At 44.6% G+C, this 18,129-nt stretch overlaps 1 protein-coding gene across 1 annotated transcript; it reads right to left on the bottom strand.

Moving 5' to 3' along the window:
• Window positions 1-2,200: 2,200 nt before the first annotated feature.
• On the bottom strand, window positions 2,201-17,898 carry LOC133487194 (olfactory receptor 5AS1-like; the record flags this gene model as incomplete). The annotated part of the gene is given in 5 exon segments (XM_061793379.1): window positions 2,201-2,211; window positions 8,771-8,953; window positions 8,956-9,325; window positions 9,327-9,429; window positions 17,885-17,898. Coding segments are annotated over 5 exon segments (681 nt in total), but the record flags the coding sequence as incomplete, so codon positions are not given.
• Between the last annotated feature and the right edge of the window lie 231 nt (window positions 17,899-18,129).

Raw genomic sequence — 18,129 nt, 5'->3', positions numbered from 1 at the left:
GGTTGTTTTTATACATTAATTTTGACAATGGTGCAACAATTTCTGCATAGTTTGGAATCCATGCTCTACAATAATTTGTCAGACCTAAAAATGATTATTATATGTTTCTTCGTCTGTGGTTTAGGATTTTTTAAGACTATAGCTCTCCTGTCTTCTAATATAGTCTTTCCTCCTATACTTAAATTATGGCCTAGATATTTAACTTGTCTTTTACATCATTGCAATTTATTTTTTGTTAACTCTATGTCCCTCTTCTTTTAGATGATGCAGTAAAGTCAATGAATCCTTTGCATGTCTCTCCATCTGTAGATGCCAGAAGACATGTGTGTTGTCATAACTTGTGAATAATTAGTTAGACTTTCACAGTAACCTTGCGGTAATCTAGTAAATGTATATATATATTTTTTTTTTTTCTCAAATGTGAATGCAAACCAAAATTGACTGTTATTTTCTATTGGTACTGTAAAGAATGCATTACTTATGTCCACTACTGTAAACACAGTAGCGTCTGGTCTTAATGAATTTAACAATGTGCGTGGGATTGGTACGCATGCTGCTCTCTGCATTACTGCAGCTCATCACATTCTTTTTTATCTTCTATTTTTGTGATAAGCTGCAAGGCCGCAGACAACAGGGCCTTTTCCATGTTTAACTGTGGTTTGTCTGGGATATCGATTGTGTAATAGAATGTACTTTCTCTGTTTTCCAGTGTTACATCGAGGTCCTCTCTTTTTAATTTATGTTTAATTCATGTTTGAGTACAAGTCCTAGTTGGAATAAGCCATCTCTTCCCAACAAATTCACAGGGCACTCCGGGACTTCGAAAATGGGCATTATACAAGGTTATTTCAGGTTTTTCAGTGTCCAAACTCAGAATGTCCTGTAAATTGAAATCCACCTCCTCATTCTCTGTAATGTTTACACAAGAGGATTTGTTGAGTTGGGAAGCAGGCTGGCCTAGTCATGCAGTAGTTTGTCCGTATTCTCTTTTATTTTAATTTTTTTATTTTTTAGGGCAGTCACGTGCAATGTGGCCTTTGTTTCCACAGCACCAACAGATGGTATTATCATAATAATTTCGATTTCTACCATATCTTACTCTCCCACGGTCTCTGCCGCGTCCTCTAAAATTATCTCTCTCTCTGCCTTGATAGTATATTTCTGCTTCTTCGTCGAGGAAGACATCTATCTTCTCTTTTTGTTTTTTGTCTAACACTCTTTCTGCATGGAGGGCATGATTAAGATATTCCTCCAGAGGGCCAGTTGCTAGGTTTATCCAATGTTTATCTACCCATCTGTTAATGTGTTCTTTCGAATTCGCATGTAAAGCATTTTTTAACTGTTGTTGATAAGGTGTGATGCCGGCTACGGCCTTTTTCACATCCTCATTAGTCCAGGTCCTATAGACCAACATTTTTTCTTTCTGGTCCTCTTGTATATTTGGATTTGCCACTTCAATTATCGGAAATAAATCCAGGTCTCCCTCGTCTGAGGTTATATTTGTTATTTTGGGAGTGGGAGAAAATGTTTCTCCCATAGTTTTAGACCAATTCATTTGTACCCCTCCCGATCGTAAAATTCGTTGTGTTTGTGCCTCTCGAGTTGGAGGATTTTCATGAGGTGGCAAAACCGGGTACAAGGGTGCTGATGCTTTTGTTTCCTTATTTTTTTTACAACTTTCTTCAATTATCTTTTTCTCGCTAATTCTTATTATTGGTCCTGTCTCGTCATCTTCCTGTCTTTGAAACAACATATTTTTATGTCTACCTTCCTGCTCTTTTTGTTCATTTGTTAAGTGTTTCTTATTCTCCCTTCCTTTTTCTCTTTTTGACACCATGTTTAACCAGAAGAGTAAGTCGTCAAATCCATCTTTTTGTATTTGTGATATATCATTTTTGTGTCGACACTTTATTTCGTTTTGAAGTATTTTTTGCGAATTTAGCTGGCCAGCGAAACCGTATTTGGTTATCCACGTGTTTAAATGTTCTATTTTGGAATGGTTTTGTAGTTGAACATATTTCCAATCTTTACACGTTAGGTATATTTTTTGATCCGGTTTACTGTTATTTATTCCCATTTTTGTGAATTTGGAAGTCCAAAGTCTAACCTAAATACTGATTTTATTCAAAAATGACAGGGTGACAATTAATGTCTGAGTTTTGGTAATTCTCAAGCTTCTACCCTAATTGGGGCGGAGAATTCTTGCCTTTGCTTCCAAACTCAGTTGTCACTTACAATCCCGTCTTATACACTCATACTTTTACACATACACACGATATTAATAACGTTTTTATAAACACACGAAAACACGGAAACACAGAAATACGGAATTTAAGTACGTACAGGACCCCGCCGTCCCCACGGATTTTATCGGATTCCGTCGTCCATCTGACCACTTGCCAGTGACTAGTATTACACAAGGTTTGTTCTGCCGCAGACTTCTTCGTCGCGCAATTCACTCACTCTTTAATCCTTTTTTCCCCCAAAATTTTTTTAAATTTAACTCACCACTCGTCTTCAATCCTGTGGATTGTCGTCAACCTTCAGATCCTAGTTAAGGAGAACGAAGACCAGTCCCGTAAAGGGTCTTACTTGCCGTGGCCACGGTCTCTTAACTGGAAGTTGGCTCCACAACTGGAATCCTCGGGTGTGTTGACATCCGGCTCGAAGGACCAATTTAATGTTGGATTTATCTTACCCAACATTATAAAAAATAGACACAAAAGGAATGAAGACGCTGGTTTCTTTTTCTCATGAGGAGGGCGTATGGGAGATTGTTCAGATCACAGCCTCTCAACACGCTCTAAACAATCCCCCCCCTCGCTCCTGCTTTTATTTGAAATAGGAGGGATTTACAAATCATAATGTTTTAAGCAATAAGACACAACACAAAATATTTGATAATAAGAGGGTTTTTCCCAGACATAGTATTCTAAGTAATAAGACACAACACATAATATTGAACCAACACCTGTCACGACCCGACCACATCCGATCACGTCCTTGGTCCAGGCGCCCTTCCATCGGATGATGCTGAGTCTTCTTTTTGAAGGCGAGACATCTAAAATTGTCCATTATACTAATGCAAGCTAAGCAAATAAATGATAACTTCTACAATTTATCTAACAATTTACCCAGTATGTCCAAAAAACACAAGGAATTTGTCTCCGGTAATTGGAGCCGCTCAAGTATGACAACAGACAGTCAATTGACACAGAACACCTTTTTTTCCACTGCAATTGTGCAAAAAGATGCAGAGTCCTCTAGCATTTAGAGCAGTTTGAATGACTAATTTTAAAATAGTCCGGTACAATGAGCATTGTGCAAAGGGCGCCGAGACTTCAAGCGAGTAGTACGATAATCTGGGACAATGTTGATTGTGCAAATGTTGCAGATACTCCTCAGTCAGTGTGCAAATGGAGCAGATGCTACTCTGGCATGAGTGACCAGTATTGGTCAACAACAGATATGCAAATAGTGCAGCGTGGTGAGAATACGACAGTGAGTGCACCTGTATTATATAATTGGCCTGACAGAAATGTGACAACAATCTCAAGACAAAAAGACAAAAAATTGCCAGCATGTTGCAATGGAATTGCAGGTTAGGTGTTTAAGAAGTTGATGGCCACCTCCAACGAGGTGAGGCCCTCCGTGCCGGTTCCTCTGCCTTTTTTTGGCCACACTTTGGTGGTGGGCAGCTTTCCTCCGCTTCACATCCACCTTAATGTCTGACCACTTCTTTTTTAGTTCAAAGTGTGCGCGCTGTTCTGTCTCCACAGCATTGACAGCCGGACGCGCGCTGTCCCATTCACTCCTCTTTCGCGTGTTGTTAACGCCGGAGGACAGCGTGCCAAAAATGATTTTCTTGCGTGCCTCCACTTCATTGACCAACTTCACATTCAGAAAAAAATATTTTTCTTCATTACCTTGCTCATTTTCCTTTTTTTCTGATCATGCAGAGATCGGCATCTCCGGTGCAGAGTTCATTTAAATGTGATTTGCATATTCAAATATGGGCGTGGACAGGGAGAAGTCGGCTACACCAACATGTGCGCTCATTTCCACGTTGATTGGAATGTACGAAGGAAATGTGCTTGGATTCATGAGTACGCAGAGTTTCATACATCTGAATATTTTTGTGCGTACGACGTTTTCTGGATTTGAGCGTACGCCATGTTTTAGTAGGAAATCCACGCAAATCTTTGTCAAAAGGTGCGTACGCACAAAAAGGTGGCGTCCGTTCTTTTTCACGGTAAAGTTCAGATGTATCAAGAGTGACATGACCGTGGAAATGTGCGGTCCCTCATGCTGTCATGAACGGAACAGAGGATAGGACCCAAAAATGCACGACTCCAAAACAAAATGGACAGTTTCCAAAAAGAGAGGTTTAATAGACGGGCATAGGTCGGTACACAGGCAGGCAACCCAAGAAAGGCAACAGTATCCAAAAACATGAGGCAAAGAGCCAAGGTCGATAATCGGAACCGGGTCAAATCTTACTGTGAGTCTGTGACGTGGAAACAAGGAATGCTGGAACGCGACGACAAGGTACAACGAACTGGCAACGAGAGGGAATGAGACATAAGGTTAAATACAATAGGTAATTAGGGTGAACGAGACACAGGTGGTGGAGATGCTCACAGGAGTAGGTGTGTGAGAAACGGGGGAAGACAAAACCCGGAACACACACCCATGACAGTACCCCCCCTTAACGGCCGGCCCCAGACGGCCCTGGGGCCCCTGGATGCGCAACGTGGAAGTCCCGAATGAGCGAATCATCCATGATAAACGCAGACAGCATCCATGAACATTCCTCAGGCCCATAGCCCTCCCAGTCCACCAGATATTGAAACCCCTTCCCCCTCTGATGAGACGACAACAGCCGTCTCACCATGAAAATAGGGCCCCCATCCACGAAACGGGGGGGAAGAGGGGGGCTGGAAGGCGGGACCAGAGGGGACTCCCGGGCGGGCTTGAGCAGGCTGACGTGATGCAGGGTGGACCCGCATCGACCTTGGGAGCCTCAGCTTCACGGTGACAGGGTTGATGATCTTTGTGATGGGGAAGGGCCCAACGAACCTGGGAGCGAGCTTCTTGGACTCCACCCGGAGTGGAATATGTTTGGTCGAGAGCCAAACTCGCTGACCCACTTTGTAGTTCGGGGCCGGTGTCCTCCGACGGTCAGCAGCGGCTTTGTAGGACCGCCCCTGGTGCAGCAGCATCTGGCGGGCTCCCAAGGTCCAAGAAAAGCACAAGAATGTAATTTATCATCCTTGAGAGATTTCTGGGAGAGTACTGCTCCTATTCCGGCATCAGACGCATCGACTTCTACCACAAACTGCTGTTTGAGATCTGGCAAAGTAAGGATGGGAGCGGAGGTAAAGCTCGAATTAAGTTTTTGAAAAGCTGCCTGACAAAGCGGGTTCCATACAAAAGGTTTGTGTGGCGAGGTAAGATCATGCAAAGGAGAGGCTATAGAACTGAAATTTCTGATGAATTTTATGTAGAAGTTTGCGAACCCTAAGAACCTTTGTACATCTTTGCGTGACGTGGGAGTAGGCCAATTAATAACTGCATCGACTTTGCAAGGGTCCATTTTGACTTCACCTTGAGCCAGGACGAAACCCAGAAAAGAAACGGACGCCTTGTGGAACTCACATTTCTCAGCCTTTACATATAGTTGATTCTGCAGTAACTGCTGCAAAACAGAGCGAACATGAATAATGTGAGTCTCCTCATCCGGGGAAAATATCAAAATGTCGTCCAAATAGACAAAAAACATAAACATTCAACATGTCACGCAGGACATCATTGACAAGATTTTGGAAAACAGCTGGAGCGTTAGTAAGCCCAAAAGGCATTACCAAATACTCATAATGTCCCGTTGGTGTGTTGAATGCTGTTTTCCATTCATCCCCCTCCCTTATCCTGACTAGATGATACGCATTTCTTAAGTCCAGTTTGGTGAAAATCTTGGCTCCCTCCAGGAACTCAAAGGCAGTGGAGATGAGAGGAAGAGGGTACCTGTTTTTTACCGTGATCTCGTTGAGACCCCGGTAATCGATACAGGGTCGCAGGGTCTTGTCTTTCTTGTCCACAAAGAAAAATCCTTCTCCCGCAGGGGATGAAGATGGGCGAATGATCCCGGCTGCCAGTGATTCTGCCACGTACTCCTTCATGGCTTTGTGTTCTGGCCCTGAAAGACAGAACAACCTCCCTCGTGGGGGTGTGGTTCCAGGCAGCAAGTCAACAGCACAGTCATAAGGTCTATGGGGTGGAAGGGATTTAGCCTTGGACTTGGAAAAAACGTCTTTAATATCCTGGTAACAGGTGGGCACTTGAGATAAATCAGGATCCCCAGATGGGTTATGTGGATTGTCCTTAGAAACATAGCCCTGAACATCACATGGCGGCTTGAAACAGTTCCAGGCGCAATTGCTGCCCCATGACATAACCTGCCCAGAGGACCAGTCAATGTGGGGGTTATGTAATTTCAACCATGGGTTGAACATGTGCATCGGTTGCACATGATTAAAACGTGTTTAAATTTACATAATTTACCTCTCTTCTCCTAAAAAAAAACACAAGTTTTTGTCAGTGTGCGTGTTCTCTCCTGTGTATTAAAATAATAAATTGACTACTCAAAAAGGAGGCAAAGTTTTTGATATCCTCTTTGATATGCTTCTATTTGAATGCAAAAGATTTATTACAAAAAGCACACACACAACATTTACGCCATGTTTTAGGAGGAAATCCACGGCAGTTATTATCTCGTGCCTCAAGTGGAGGTACAGATCCAATGCTTGATAAGCATCAGCTGGAAGATGCTTCTGTAACGCCACCATCATAATATTGCAGATGTCTGTGTCACATGGCACTGCTCGGCGAAATCTGCAGTCACTCCAACACAACTGTACATCCGCTCTGTCAACTGGGGATATGCAGTCATAAGTTGAGTAGAGTTCTGGGAACATGTACATGATAGGCTGCATTATAGATAGTAAGAGAACAACTTATTATTCATGTTATGTGGGCCATTTTGGTTATAGGATGTCTTGAACTAATTTATTTTAAAGATTGCTTTTTTTATTAAGGGATAAGGAAGAAAAATCACATGAAATAAAGTGCCCAAGAGCAGAGAATTAGATGTACGGCTTTTGACGTGTTTTTAGTTTTTCGCAAACGGACAAGAATTGTGCTAAAAATACATTGCTGGCCGAGAGTCACTGCACCCTTTATTTGGGGAACATGAGAGGTCAAAATTGATCTGATTTCTACTTTAAATACATACATACACATACTTACATACAAAAGCGACAACTATGTTAATCTAACTTCTGGTTGTTGTGGATCCTCGATAAATAGGCCTTCACTGTAAGCATTTTCATTGTTTGTTTTTATGATTGCTATTTAGTAGGAGATCACAGCTTTGTTGGTTTCTTTCTAATATTGAAAATTTGGATGCAGTGTATTTTTGACACATAACAGTGGGTAGAACTATGTGGCATATGCTTCTATGCAAAAAGAAAAAAAAAAGCTTTATTATTATGAGGCACTGCGTGGATGACGTAAATTACGACTTTTATCAGTCTTATTTGAGAATGTTAAAAATACTTTGGCGCACATTGGCACAATAATTTAAGATGAAAATTGAACATTAAATTCCACAGTTTATCTGAATTATGCCCCGGAAGCAGAACTGAATGAGATTTCTGCTCAAATACATCTCATCGAACAAACCACGGTCCTTCAGGTCAGTAAAGAGAGAGATGTAGAATTCAATTGATTCCCTTCTGAGGAAGCCCCACCAACTCTCGATGGGCTGATTCGCTGTGCTTGCGCCTTCGATGTAACTGTCGACACCGGTGCCGTTGTGAATGTTGCGACGGAGATATCGCTGAAAGTCTTTGACTTTAACATTCTTTGTGCCCCGGTCGCCTCTCGCAATCCTTGGACTACCACCTAATCTGTGGACTGCTTCCAACGATTTTTGGGTCACTGCTGGTTGTGAACGCATTCATCCAGATGATTTTCCGGGGAAACCCGTCAATGCAGCCGTTAATACATATACCAAATGGTTTCAGTTTGTCGTATGAGTCGAAATGCCAAATGTAATTGGGACCTTTTGCGAAATAGCTTCGTCTCCTTCTGAGTTCAACACCTCTTGGGTCAAATTCTTTTAAAATTAAGCGCACCTGTTCTTTCTTGACGTGTAATCCCTCCTCTTTGCATTTTGTGTACATCCACCTGTACCCACAGAGCTGGCCAGATGTTTGTCAACGTTCATGGATAAAATTAATTACACAAGCCAAAGTGGTGTATTCTTTGCGCCGAACCAGACTACAAGACTTCAAAATTATTTTTAAATGTCTCTCAGACACAACATAATGGTGACGACTTGCAAGTAAAGTAGCAATGTCCTTGTAATAAAGTCCCAGGTGAAAATAGAACCGAACTAACTCCTGCACTGTCATTGTCACACAGAAATGCAAACCGAAATATATAAGGGTCTTTTATACATGCACACATGCAATGGACTATACATTCTCGTTAGGATGAGAAAGATTCTCATTGTAACGAGAAACTTTCTGATTTTTCTTTTTTTTTTTTAATCATGAGTGATACACTTAACAATCAGTTGTACACTGAGCACATTTCAATACAAACACCAAACATCATCTGAAAAGTGTTAATTCTGCAGAAAATATTTGACACGATGAAATAAGTTTGACCAGTTGAATTCCTAACTTGATTTATTTGACGTGGTGACAGAACAACTTCTTGATGTGTTTCCAGATTTCTTTCATCTTCACTCCGTATATGATCGGATTGAAGAGAGGATTGTACACCACTACTTGCAACATCATGATCAGACGAACGCTCTTCGGAAGTTCCGACTCCATTTGCTCCACAACGATGTTGAACACAAGCAAGCAAAAGAAGCACATTAAACAGGTACACAGGTCTCAGCCACCTTTTACCGAACTCTGCTGCAACGGCGATATTCGACGATACATAATTTTACGTATGTGTAGATGATGAACAGCACGGGGATAACCCCACTGTTTATAAAGATGAACACACCATAAGTGACCAGCGTATTTGATCTCAGGCAGTGAAGCATATTCACAGAAATGTTGCAGAAAATCCCACCTGAGACAAACTTGCACATTTTTTGCTTTGCAGTGATGACAGTTCCCACCGCTATCTGGCAGGCAGGCAGAAACCAGGCCAAAACCAAGAAGATGGTGACAGTGGTCGTGCCCATGGTAGTTGCATATTGCAGAGGCTTGCAGATGGACACGTACCTGTCGTAAGCCATGGCCGGTCAACAGTAAGAAGTCTGAAGTAGCTAAACTGTAGAAGAAGAACATCTGCAACATACAAGCTGTGTGAGAAATTGTTTGCCTATGAGACAAGACGTACGAACTGGCGACGAAAGGGAATGAGACACGAGGTTAAATACAAGGGGTAATTAGGGTGAACGAGGCACAGGTGGTGAAGATGCTCACAGGAGCAGGTGTGTGTGAAGCAGGGGGGAAGACAAAAACTGGAACACACACCCATGACAGTATCCTCCCCTTAACGGCCGGCCCCAGACGGCCCCGGGGCCCCTGGATGTGCAACGTGGAAGTCCCGAATGAGCGAGCCATCCATGATAAACACAGACGGCACCCATGAATGTTCCTCAGGCCCGTAGCCCTCCCAGTCCACCAGATATTGAAACCCCCTCCGACGAGACGACAACAGCCGCTTCACAGAGAAGACAGCTCCCCCATCCACAAACCGGGAAGGAGGAGGGGGTCTGGAAGGTAGGACCAGAGGGGACTCCCGGGCTGGCTTGAGTAGGCTGACGTGAAAAGCAGGGTGGACCCGCATCGACCTTGGGAGCCTAAGCTTCATGGTGACAGGGTTGATGATCTTTGTGATGGGGAAGGGCCCAATGAACCTGGGAGCGAGCTTCTTGGACTTCTTGGAGTGGAATATGTTTGGTCGAGATCCAAACTCGCTGACCCACTTTGTAGTTCAGGGACGGTGTCCTCCGACGGTCAGCAGCGGCTTTGTAGGACCGTCCCTGGCGCAGCAGCATCTGGCGGGCTCGCTCCCAGGTCCTCCTGCAGCGTCTCACTAAGGTCAATGCCGCTGGAACTGTGGACTGTGGGGCTATGGCAGGAAACAGAGATGGTTAGTAACCATGCACAACGTGAAAATGCGATAGACCAGTGGATGCAGAGGAGAGGGAATTGTGGGAGAATTCGACCCAAACCAGTTTCTGAGACCAGGATCACGACTCCTGTGAAGCGAGACATCGGAGCCCAGTCTCCAGGTCCTGGTTCAGCCTCTCGGTTTGGCCGTTGGTTTCAGGGTGAAACCCAGATGACAGACTGACGGTAGCACCTATGAGATTGCAAAACTCCTTCCAAAATTCCGAAATGAATTGGGGACCCCTATCAGACACCACATTCTTGGGGAAACCATCAAATTTGAATACCTGATTGATCATTAACTCTGCAGTATCTTAGAACCATTGACGTAATCGATAACATCCCTCCTAACATTAGGCCACCAAAAGCGCTGTTCGACCACTGATTGCGTTTTGGTAATGCCTGTGTGACATACAGTTCGGGTCGTGTGAGCCCAGTGGATGACTCTTCCCATTAAGGTCGGAACCACATAAAGCCTGTTTTCAGGGCAATCTTCAGGGCTAAGAGTGTTTTTCAGAGCCCCTTTAACCACAGTTTCAATGTCCAAACAAAAGCGGAAATGAAACATGACTTGGGCAAAATAGTCTTAGGGTCGGACAAAGAATTCTCTTCGCAGAAAATATGTGACAAAGCATCTGGCTTACCATTTTTAGAACCAGGTCGGTAGGATAACATGAAATTAAATCTAGTGAAGAACAGAGCCCATCTAGTCTGGCTCGCATTTAATCTTTTAGCAGGTTTAATATACTCAAGGTTCTTGTGATCTGTCCATACTAAAAACGGAGTCTGTGCCCCCTCTAGCCAGTGCCTCCATTCCATCAAAGCCACCTTGACTGCCAACAGTTCACGGTCACCAATGTCATAATTCTTCTCAGCTGGGGTCAGTTTTTTGGAAAGAAAAGCACAAGGATGTAATTTATCATCCTTGAGAGATTTCTGGGAGAGCACTGCTCCTACTCCGGCATCAGATGCATCGACTTCTACCACAAACTGCTGTTTGAGATCTGGCAAAGTAAGGATGGGAGCGGAGGTAAAGCTTGATTTAAGTTTTTGAAAAGCTGCCTGACAAAGCAGGTTCCATACAAAAGGTTTGTGTGGCGAGGTAAGATCATGCAAAGGAGAGGCTATAGAACTGAAATTTCTGATGAATTTTATGTAGAAGTTTGCGAACCCTAAGAACCTTTGTACATCTTTGCGTGACATGGGAGTAGGCCAATTAATAATGGCATCGACTTTGCAAGGGTCCATTTTGACTTCACCTTGAGCCAGGACGAAACCCAGAAAAGAAACGGACGCCTTGTGGGACTCACATTTCTCAGCCTTGACATATAGTTGATTCTGCAGTAACCACTGCAATACAGAGCGGACATGAATAATGTGAGTCTCCTCATCCGGGGAGAATATCAAAATGTCATCCAAATAGACAAAAACATAAACATTCAACATGTCACGCAGGACATCATTGACAAGGTTTTGGAAAACAGCTGGAGCGTTAATAAGTCAAAAGGCATTCCCAAATTCTCATAATGTCCCGTTGGTGTGTTGAATGCTGTTTTCCATTCATCCCCCTCCCTTATCCTGACTAGATGATACGCATTTCTTAAGTCCAGTTTGGTGAAAATCTTGGCTCCCTCCAGGAACTCAAAGGCAGTGGAGATGAGAGGAAGAGGGTACCTGTTTTTTTACAGTTATCTCGTTCAGACCCCGGTAATCGATACAGGGTCGCAGGGTCTTGTCCTTTTTGTCCACAAAGAAAAATCCTGCTCCTGCAGGGGATGAAGATGGGCGAATGATCCCGGCTGCCAGTGATTCTTCCACATACTCCTTCATGGCCTTGTGCTCCGGCCCTGAAAGAGAGAACAACCTCCCTCGTTGGGTGTGTGTTCCAACTGGTTCCTTCTCTTGAATCATTTTCATAAGAAGTTCAAACTGCGAGGCCACCTGTCTCATCATATTGTCCTGATGCCTTGACAGTCCCTCTAGATGAAGGTGGAGGGCAGCAAGCTGCTCATCCTGCTTCGAGAGGCGTTGACCCTGGCTTGAAGGGCTTTGCGCACCGGGTCTGAGTCTGCTGGGTCCATGTTATGGCCAGTTCGTTCTGTCATGAACGGAACAGAGGATAGGACCCAAAAATGCACGACTCCAAAACAAATGGAGGTGGTGAAGATGCTCACAGGAGCAGCTGTGTGTGAAACAGGGGGCAAGACAAAAACCGGAACACACACCCATGACAAGTTATGGGAAAGAGTAGTGGAGGCTACACTCAGGACAGAAGTGAGTATTTGCGAGCAACAGTATGGTTTCATGCCGAGAAAGAGTACGACAGATGCATTATTTGCCTTGAGGATGTTGATGGAAAAGTACAGAGAAGGTCAGAAGGAGCTACATTCTGTCTTTGTAGATCTCGAGAAAGCCTATGACAGAGTACCCAGAAAGGAACTGTGGTACTGCATGCAGAAGTCTGAAGTGGCAGAGAAGTATGTTAGAATAATACAGGACATGTACGAGGGCAGCAGAACAGTAGTGGGACTTCATCAGGGATCATCCCTGAGCCTCTTCCTGTTTGCAGTGGTGATGGATAGGCTGACAGATTAGGTTAGACTGGAATCCATGTGGACCATGATGTTTGCAGATGACATTGTGATCTGCAGTGAAAGCAGGGAGCAGGTGGAGGAACAGTTAGAAAGATGGAGGCATGCACTGGAAAGAAGAGGAATGAAGATTAGCCGAAGTAAGACAGAATATATGTGCATGAATGAGAGCGGTGGTGGGGGAAGAGTGAGGCTCCAGGGAGAAGAGATAGCAAGGGTGGAGGACTTTAAATACTTGGGCTCAACCATCCAGAGCAATGGTGAGTGTGGTCAGGAAATGAAGAAACGGGTCCAAGCAGGTTGGAACGGGTAGAGGAAGGTGCTAGGTGTGTTATGTGACAGAAAAGTCTCTGCTAGGATGAAGGACAAAGTTTATAAAACAGTGGTGAGGCCAGTCATGATGTACGGATTGCAGACAGTGGCACTGAACTGACAACAGGAAGCATAGCTGGAGGTGGCGGAAATGAAGATGATGAGGTTTGCTCATGGAGTGACCAGGTTGGATAAAATTAGAATTGAGCTCATCAGAGGGACAGCCAAGGTTCGATGTTTTGGAGACAAAGTTAGAGAGAGCAGACTTCGATGGTTTGGACTCGTCCAGAGGAGAAATAGTGAGTATATTGGTAGAAGGATGATGATGATGGAGCTGCCAGGCAAGAGACCTCGAGGAAGACCAAAGAGAAGGTTGATGGATGTCGTGAGAGAAGACATGAGGGCAGTTGCTGTTCGAGAGGAGGATGCAGGAGATAGGCTTACATGGAAAAGGATGACGCGCTGTGGCGACCCATAACGGGACAACCCGAAAGGAAAAGAAGAAGATATTCAGTCTGACTTTACTGATGATTAGCTTGATTTCCTTCCAGAAACCTGGTATTCTCAATATCAGAACAAGTGATCCTCTACCAGAGGCCTGGCACAGTGTTTGAGTGCTTCCTGGTTCTGGAGCGGATCCTCCAATGTTGTGGTCGACTGATGCTGTTCTCACAGCTTTCAGGTTTTGCATCCATCCACCCACCATCCATTTTCTTCTGCTTGTCCATGTTGAGCCGGATACAGTCTAAGCAGGGCAGCCGAGGCTCAACTCAGAGCTCTTTTCGGATGACTGAATTATTTCTAAGGGTGAGTCTAGCCACCCTACCGAGAAAACTCATTTCAGCTGCTTGTATATTCAACCTGTCTTTTTTGATCAGCAACCTGTGATCTTCTACCAGGAACCTGGTATTTTCTATATCACAATGAGAAATTTTCCACAACATAATCCAGTGTTTTGAGCGATTCCTAGTCCTGGAGCGACTCTTCCAAAGTTGGACTGGACTTTTCCTTCCTAATTTTTTTGCATTTGTTCTGTTAGTTCTCGCCTTTGATTGGCACATTGATGCCATGTTGGAAGAATGGTGAGAACTGCTGCCTCACAGCATGAACATTTGAGTCCATCTTTTTTTCCCCACTCCAGCTTTTATTTGAGGTCAGTTTTGCTACGGCAGTATTATAAAATGTTGGTTTAGTATGTTTAGTGTGTTTGTATGTTGGGCGTGCTGTTCCGCAGATGTCAGTGTGTTGTGAATTGTGTGACATAATTTATCCCAAATTATTTTGCAGACACTCAAGTTTAAACTTGCAGACCCCAGTTTGAAAGCCATTGCCCCTTGGGGAACTGGTTTGTGGTCAGGAGAAATAAAGCAAGTACCAAAACGGAAATAACAAAAAGCAAAACTTGTTTGGAATAATGTCAGTCCTTTACTTTTCCTATAATCGAAGGTGACAAAATTATTAAAATTGGAAATCAGATTTTTGAGATTTTCTTCACATTGCCCAGACCAATGTTCTTGTCTGGACGTAAACTACAACAAGCTGGGGAATTGAAAGGAATGTCATCTGTGGGTAGAAAGTCAACAGACTGGAATTGACGTTGTTATTTTCTGCTGTCACTACAATGCTTAATTAGAAGGGGAAAAAATGATGTAAGGATAGTGTCATAACAAGCTATTTCTCAGGGGGTTGCTCATGATGAGTTAGTGGTCACAGTGACGTTCTCATGGGATGCTGCATCTGACAAACAAGTTAATTCTCTGCACAACACCAGCAAAGTGTCTTTAGCACGCTGCTAATCACAGTATGTGAAGTCTATTTTATTTATATAGCTCCAATTCACAGCACAAGTAATCTCAAGGTTTTTTTTTTTACTTTTACTGCTGTCAAAGTAGCGACTGTTAGCACCTGTGCTCGGCCCAGTCGCCGAAATTACTGGGAAAGCATCCTTGGTGAAATTATGAGTGAAAATAAAAAAAGTGTACAGCAGGCGCTGGGAAGCATTTTTAAGCAATAAAAACAGCAAATGTGTGCAAATCTCCAACCAAAGCTTTGGGATTCAAACCACTGCCTATAACTAGTATAAAGGGGAGAGTTCTACTCTAAAAAGCAAGAGAATTTACTTGGAAAGCATCTTTTGTGAAGTTATGAGTCAAAATAAAAAAAGTGTACAGCAGCTGATGGGTACCGGCTGGCCAAGCGGAATGCAGCTTTGGTGGTCACTCAAGCAAAAACTCGGGTATGGGAGGAGTTCGGTGAGGCCATGGAGAAAGACTTCCGGACGGCTTCGAGGAATTTCTGGTCCACCATCCAACGCGTCAGGAGAGGAAAGCAGTGCACCACCAACACTGTGTATAGTGGGGATGGGGCGCTACTGACCTCGACTCGGGACGTTGTGAGTCGGTGGGGAGAATACTTCGAAGACCTCCTCAATTCCACCGACACGGCTGCCCATGAGGAGGCAAAGTGTGGGTTCTCTGAGGCGGGCTCTCCTATCTCTGGGTTTGAGGTCACCGAGGTAGTTAAAAAGCTCCTCGGTGGCAGGGCCCCGGGGATGGATGAGATTCGCCCGGAGTTCCGAAAGGCTCTGGATGTTGTGGGGCTGTCCTGGTTGACACGCCTCTGCAACATCGCGTGGACATCGGGGACAGTGCCTCTGGATTGGCAGACTGGGGTGGTGGTCCCCCTTTTTAACTACAGGGGGGATCACACTCCTCAGCCTCCCTGGTAAGGTCAATTCAGGGGTGCTGGAGAGGAGGGTCCGTCGGGAAGTTGAATCCCAGATCCAGGAGGAGCAGTGTGGTTTTCGTCCTGGCCGTGGAACAGTGGACCAGCTCTACACCCTTGGCAGGGTCCTCGAGGGTGCATGGGAGTTCGCCCAACCAGTCTACATGTGTTTTGTGGACTTGGAGAAGGCGTACGACTGTGTTCCTCGGGGAGTCCTGTGGGGGGTGCTTCAGGAGTATGGGGTACCGAACCCCCTGATACGGGCTGTTCGGTCCCTCTACGACCGGAGTCAGAGTTTGGTCCGCATATCCGGCAGTAAGTCGGACTCGTTCCCGGTGAGGGCTGGACTCCGCCAAGGCTGCCCTTTGTCACCGATTCTGTTCATAACTTTTATGGACAGAATTTCGAGGCGCAGCCGAGGCGTAGAGGGGGTCCGATTTGGTGGCCTCAGTATTGCATCTCTGCTTTTTGCAGATGATGTGGTTCTGTTGGCTTCATCAAGCCGTGACCTCCAACTCTCATTGGAGCAGTTTGCAGCCGAGTGTGAAGTGGCTGGGATGAGAATCAGCACCTGGACACTTTTTTTATTTTCACTCATAACTTCACAAAGGATGCTATCCCAGTAAAGTCTCTTGCTTTTTAGAGTAGAACTCTTCCCTTTATACTAGTTACAGGCAGTGGCTTGAATCCAAAAGCTTTGGTTGGCGTTTTACACACATTTGCAGTTTTTATTGCTTAAAAATGCTTCCCAGCGCCTGCTGTAAACTTTTTTTATTTTCACTCATAACTTCTCAAAGGATGCTTTCCCAGTAAAGTCTCTTGCTTTTTAGAGTAGAACTCTCCCCTTTATACTAGTTACAGGCAGTGGTTTGAATCCCAAAGCTTTGGTTGGAGTTTTACACACATTTGCAGTTTTTTATTGCTTAAAAACGCTTTTCAGCGCCTGCTGTACACGTTTTCTATTTTGACCAATAACTTCACAAAGGATGCTTTCCCAGTAAATTATCTTGCATTTTCGAGTAAAACTCTCCCCTTTATACTAGTTACAGGCAGTGGTTTGAATCCCAAAGCTTTGGTTGGAGATGTACACACATTTGCAGTTTTTATTGCTTAAAAATGCTTCCCAGCGCCTGCTGTACACTTTTTTTATTTTCACACATAACTTCACAAAGGATGCTTTCCCAGTAAAGTCTCTTGCTTTTTAAAGTAGAACTCTACATTTTATACGAGTTAGAGGCAGTGGTTTGAATCCCAAAGCTTTGGTTGGAGTTTTACTGTAATGGCCCTGTGTTTCAAGTTGTTTTTCTTTGTGTTGCAGTGTCTGGGTGGGCGTGGACATCGGTGACGCACCCGTCATGCATTGTAATCATCAGCCTTTTTAGGGGGCACCGTGACAGTGTGTGGGCGTCGGAATATTCACTCGTTTTTGCCCCGTGTTTGCCGCCGTTCTGACCGCTGTCCAAATTTAGGCTCAATACGATTATACCACACGGACCGTTTGTCGTGTCTGCCTGCGTTATCTGTTTTTGATTCACTCTGGTGGTGAGTTCCTTTAGTTTCGTATGTCTCGCCATCACATGCGCTGCCATTTAATTAAAATTGTTCGGACCTCTGACCTGGAGTCTATTTTTTGGGATCTGCCCTTACGGCATTGCCGATCGTGACAGAATATTCCGACCAGAAATGGATCCCACAAACTCAGACTCTTTTCGCCACGCGTTGGCAAGTCAGGGACATTTGGTAGGAAGACACGAGACATCGTTACACGAGCTCAGGGAGGCAATTACGGCGTTAACGACCCATCTCAGTACACTGAGTTCTTGGGTTGATCAGGTGTGTGCACTTGGATTACCTCCGGTTCTGGCAAGAGCACCCGCCACCAACACGGTGGCCGCGGTGCCACCCGCCAAGGAAGCTTGTCTCCCAAATCCACCTCGTTATGCTGGGGAGCTGCGGTCAATTTATTTATCAATGTACCCTAGTATTTGACCAACAACCGGTCACGTATGCCCAGGATAAGACGAAGGTGGCTTTTATAATGAGTCTACTTACGGGTCAGGCGGCATCGTGGGTGATGGTGGTCAGCAGCGCCAACCCAGCGTTACGTTCCTCCTTCCCGGCATTCGAATCTGAACTGAGTTAGTTTTTGATCACCCCGTCAAGGGCAAGGAAGCCGGTAGCCGGTTGTTGGACCATTCCCAGGGGGACTTGTCAGTAGCCGAATACTCCATTTCGTTCCTCATCCTGGCAGCGGAGAGTGGATTCGACGATGTTGCGTTGAGCGGCATTTTTCGTCG

The sequence above is a fragment of the Phyllopteryx taeniolatus genome, chromosome 12 (assembly GCF_024500385.1).
Source record: "Phyllopteryx taeniolatus isolate TA_2022b chromosome 12, UOR_Ptae_1.2, whole genome shotgun sequence".
Lineage (NCBI taxonomy): Eukaryota > Metazoa > Chordata > Actinopteri > Syngnathiformes > Syngnathidae > Phyllopteryx > Phyllopteryx taeniolatus.
The sequence above is the reverse complement of the archived record's forward strand: the minus strand, read 5'-3'. Positions and strand labels throughout refer to the sequence as shown.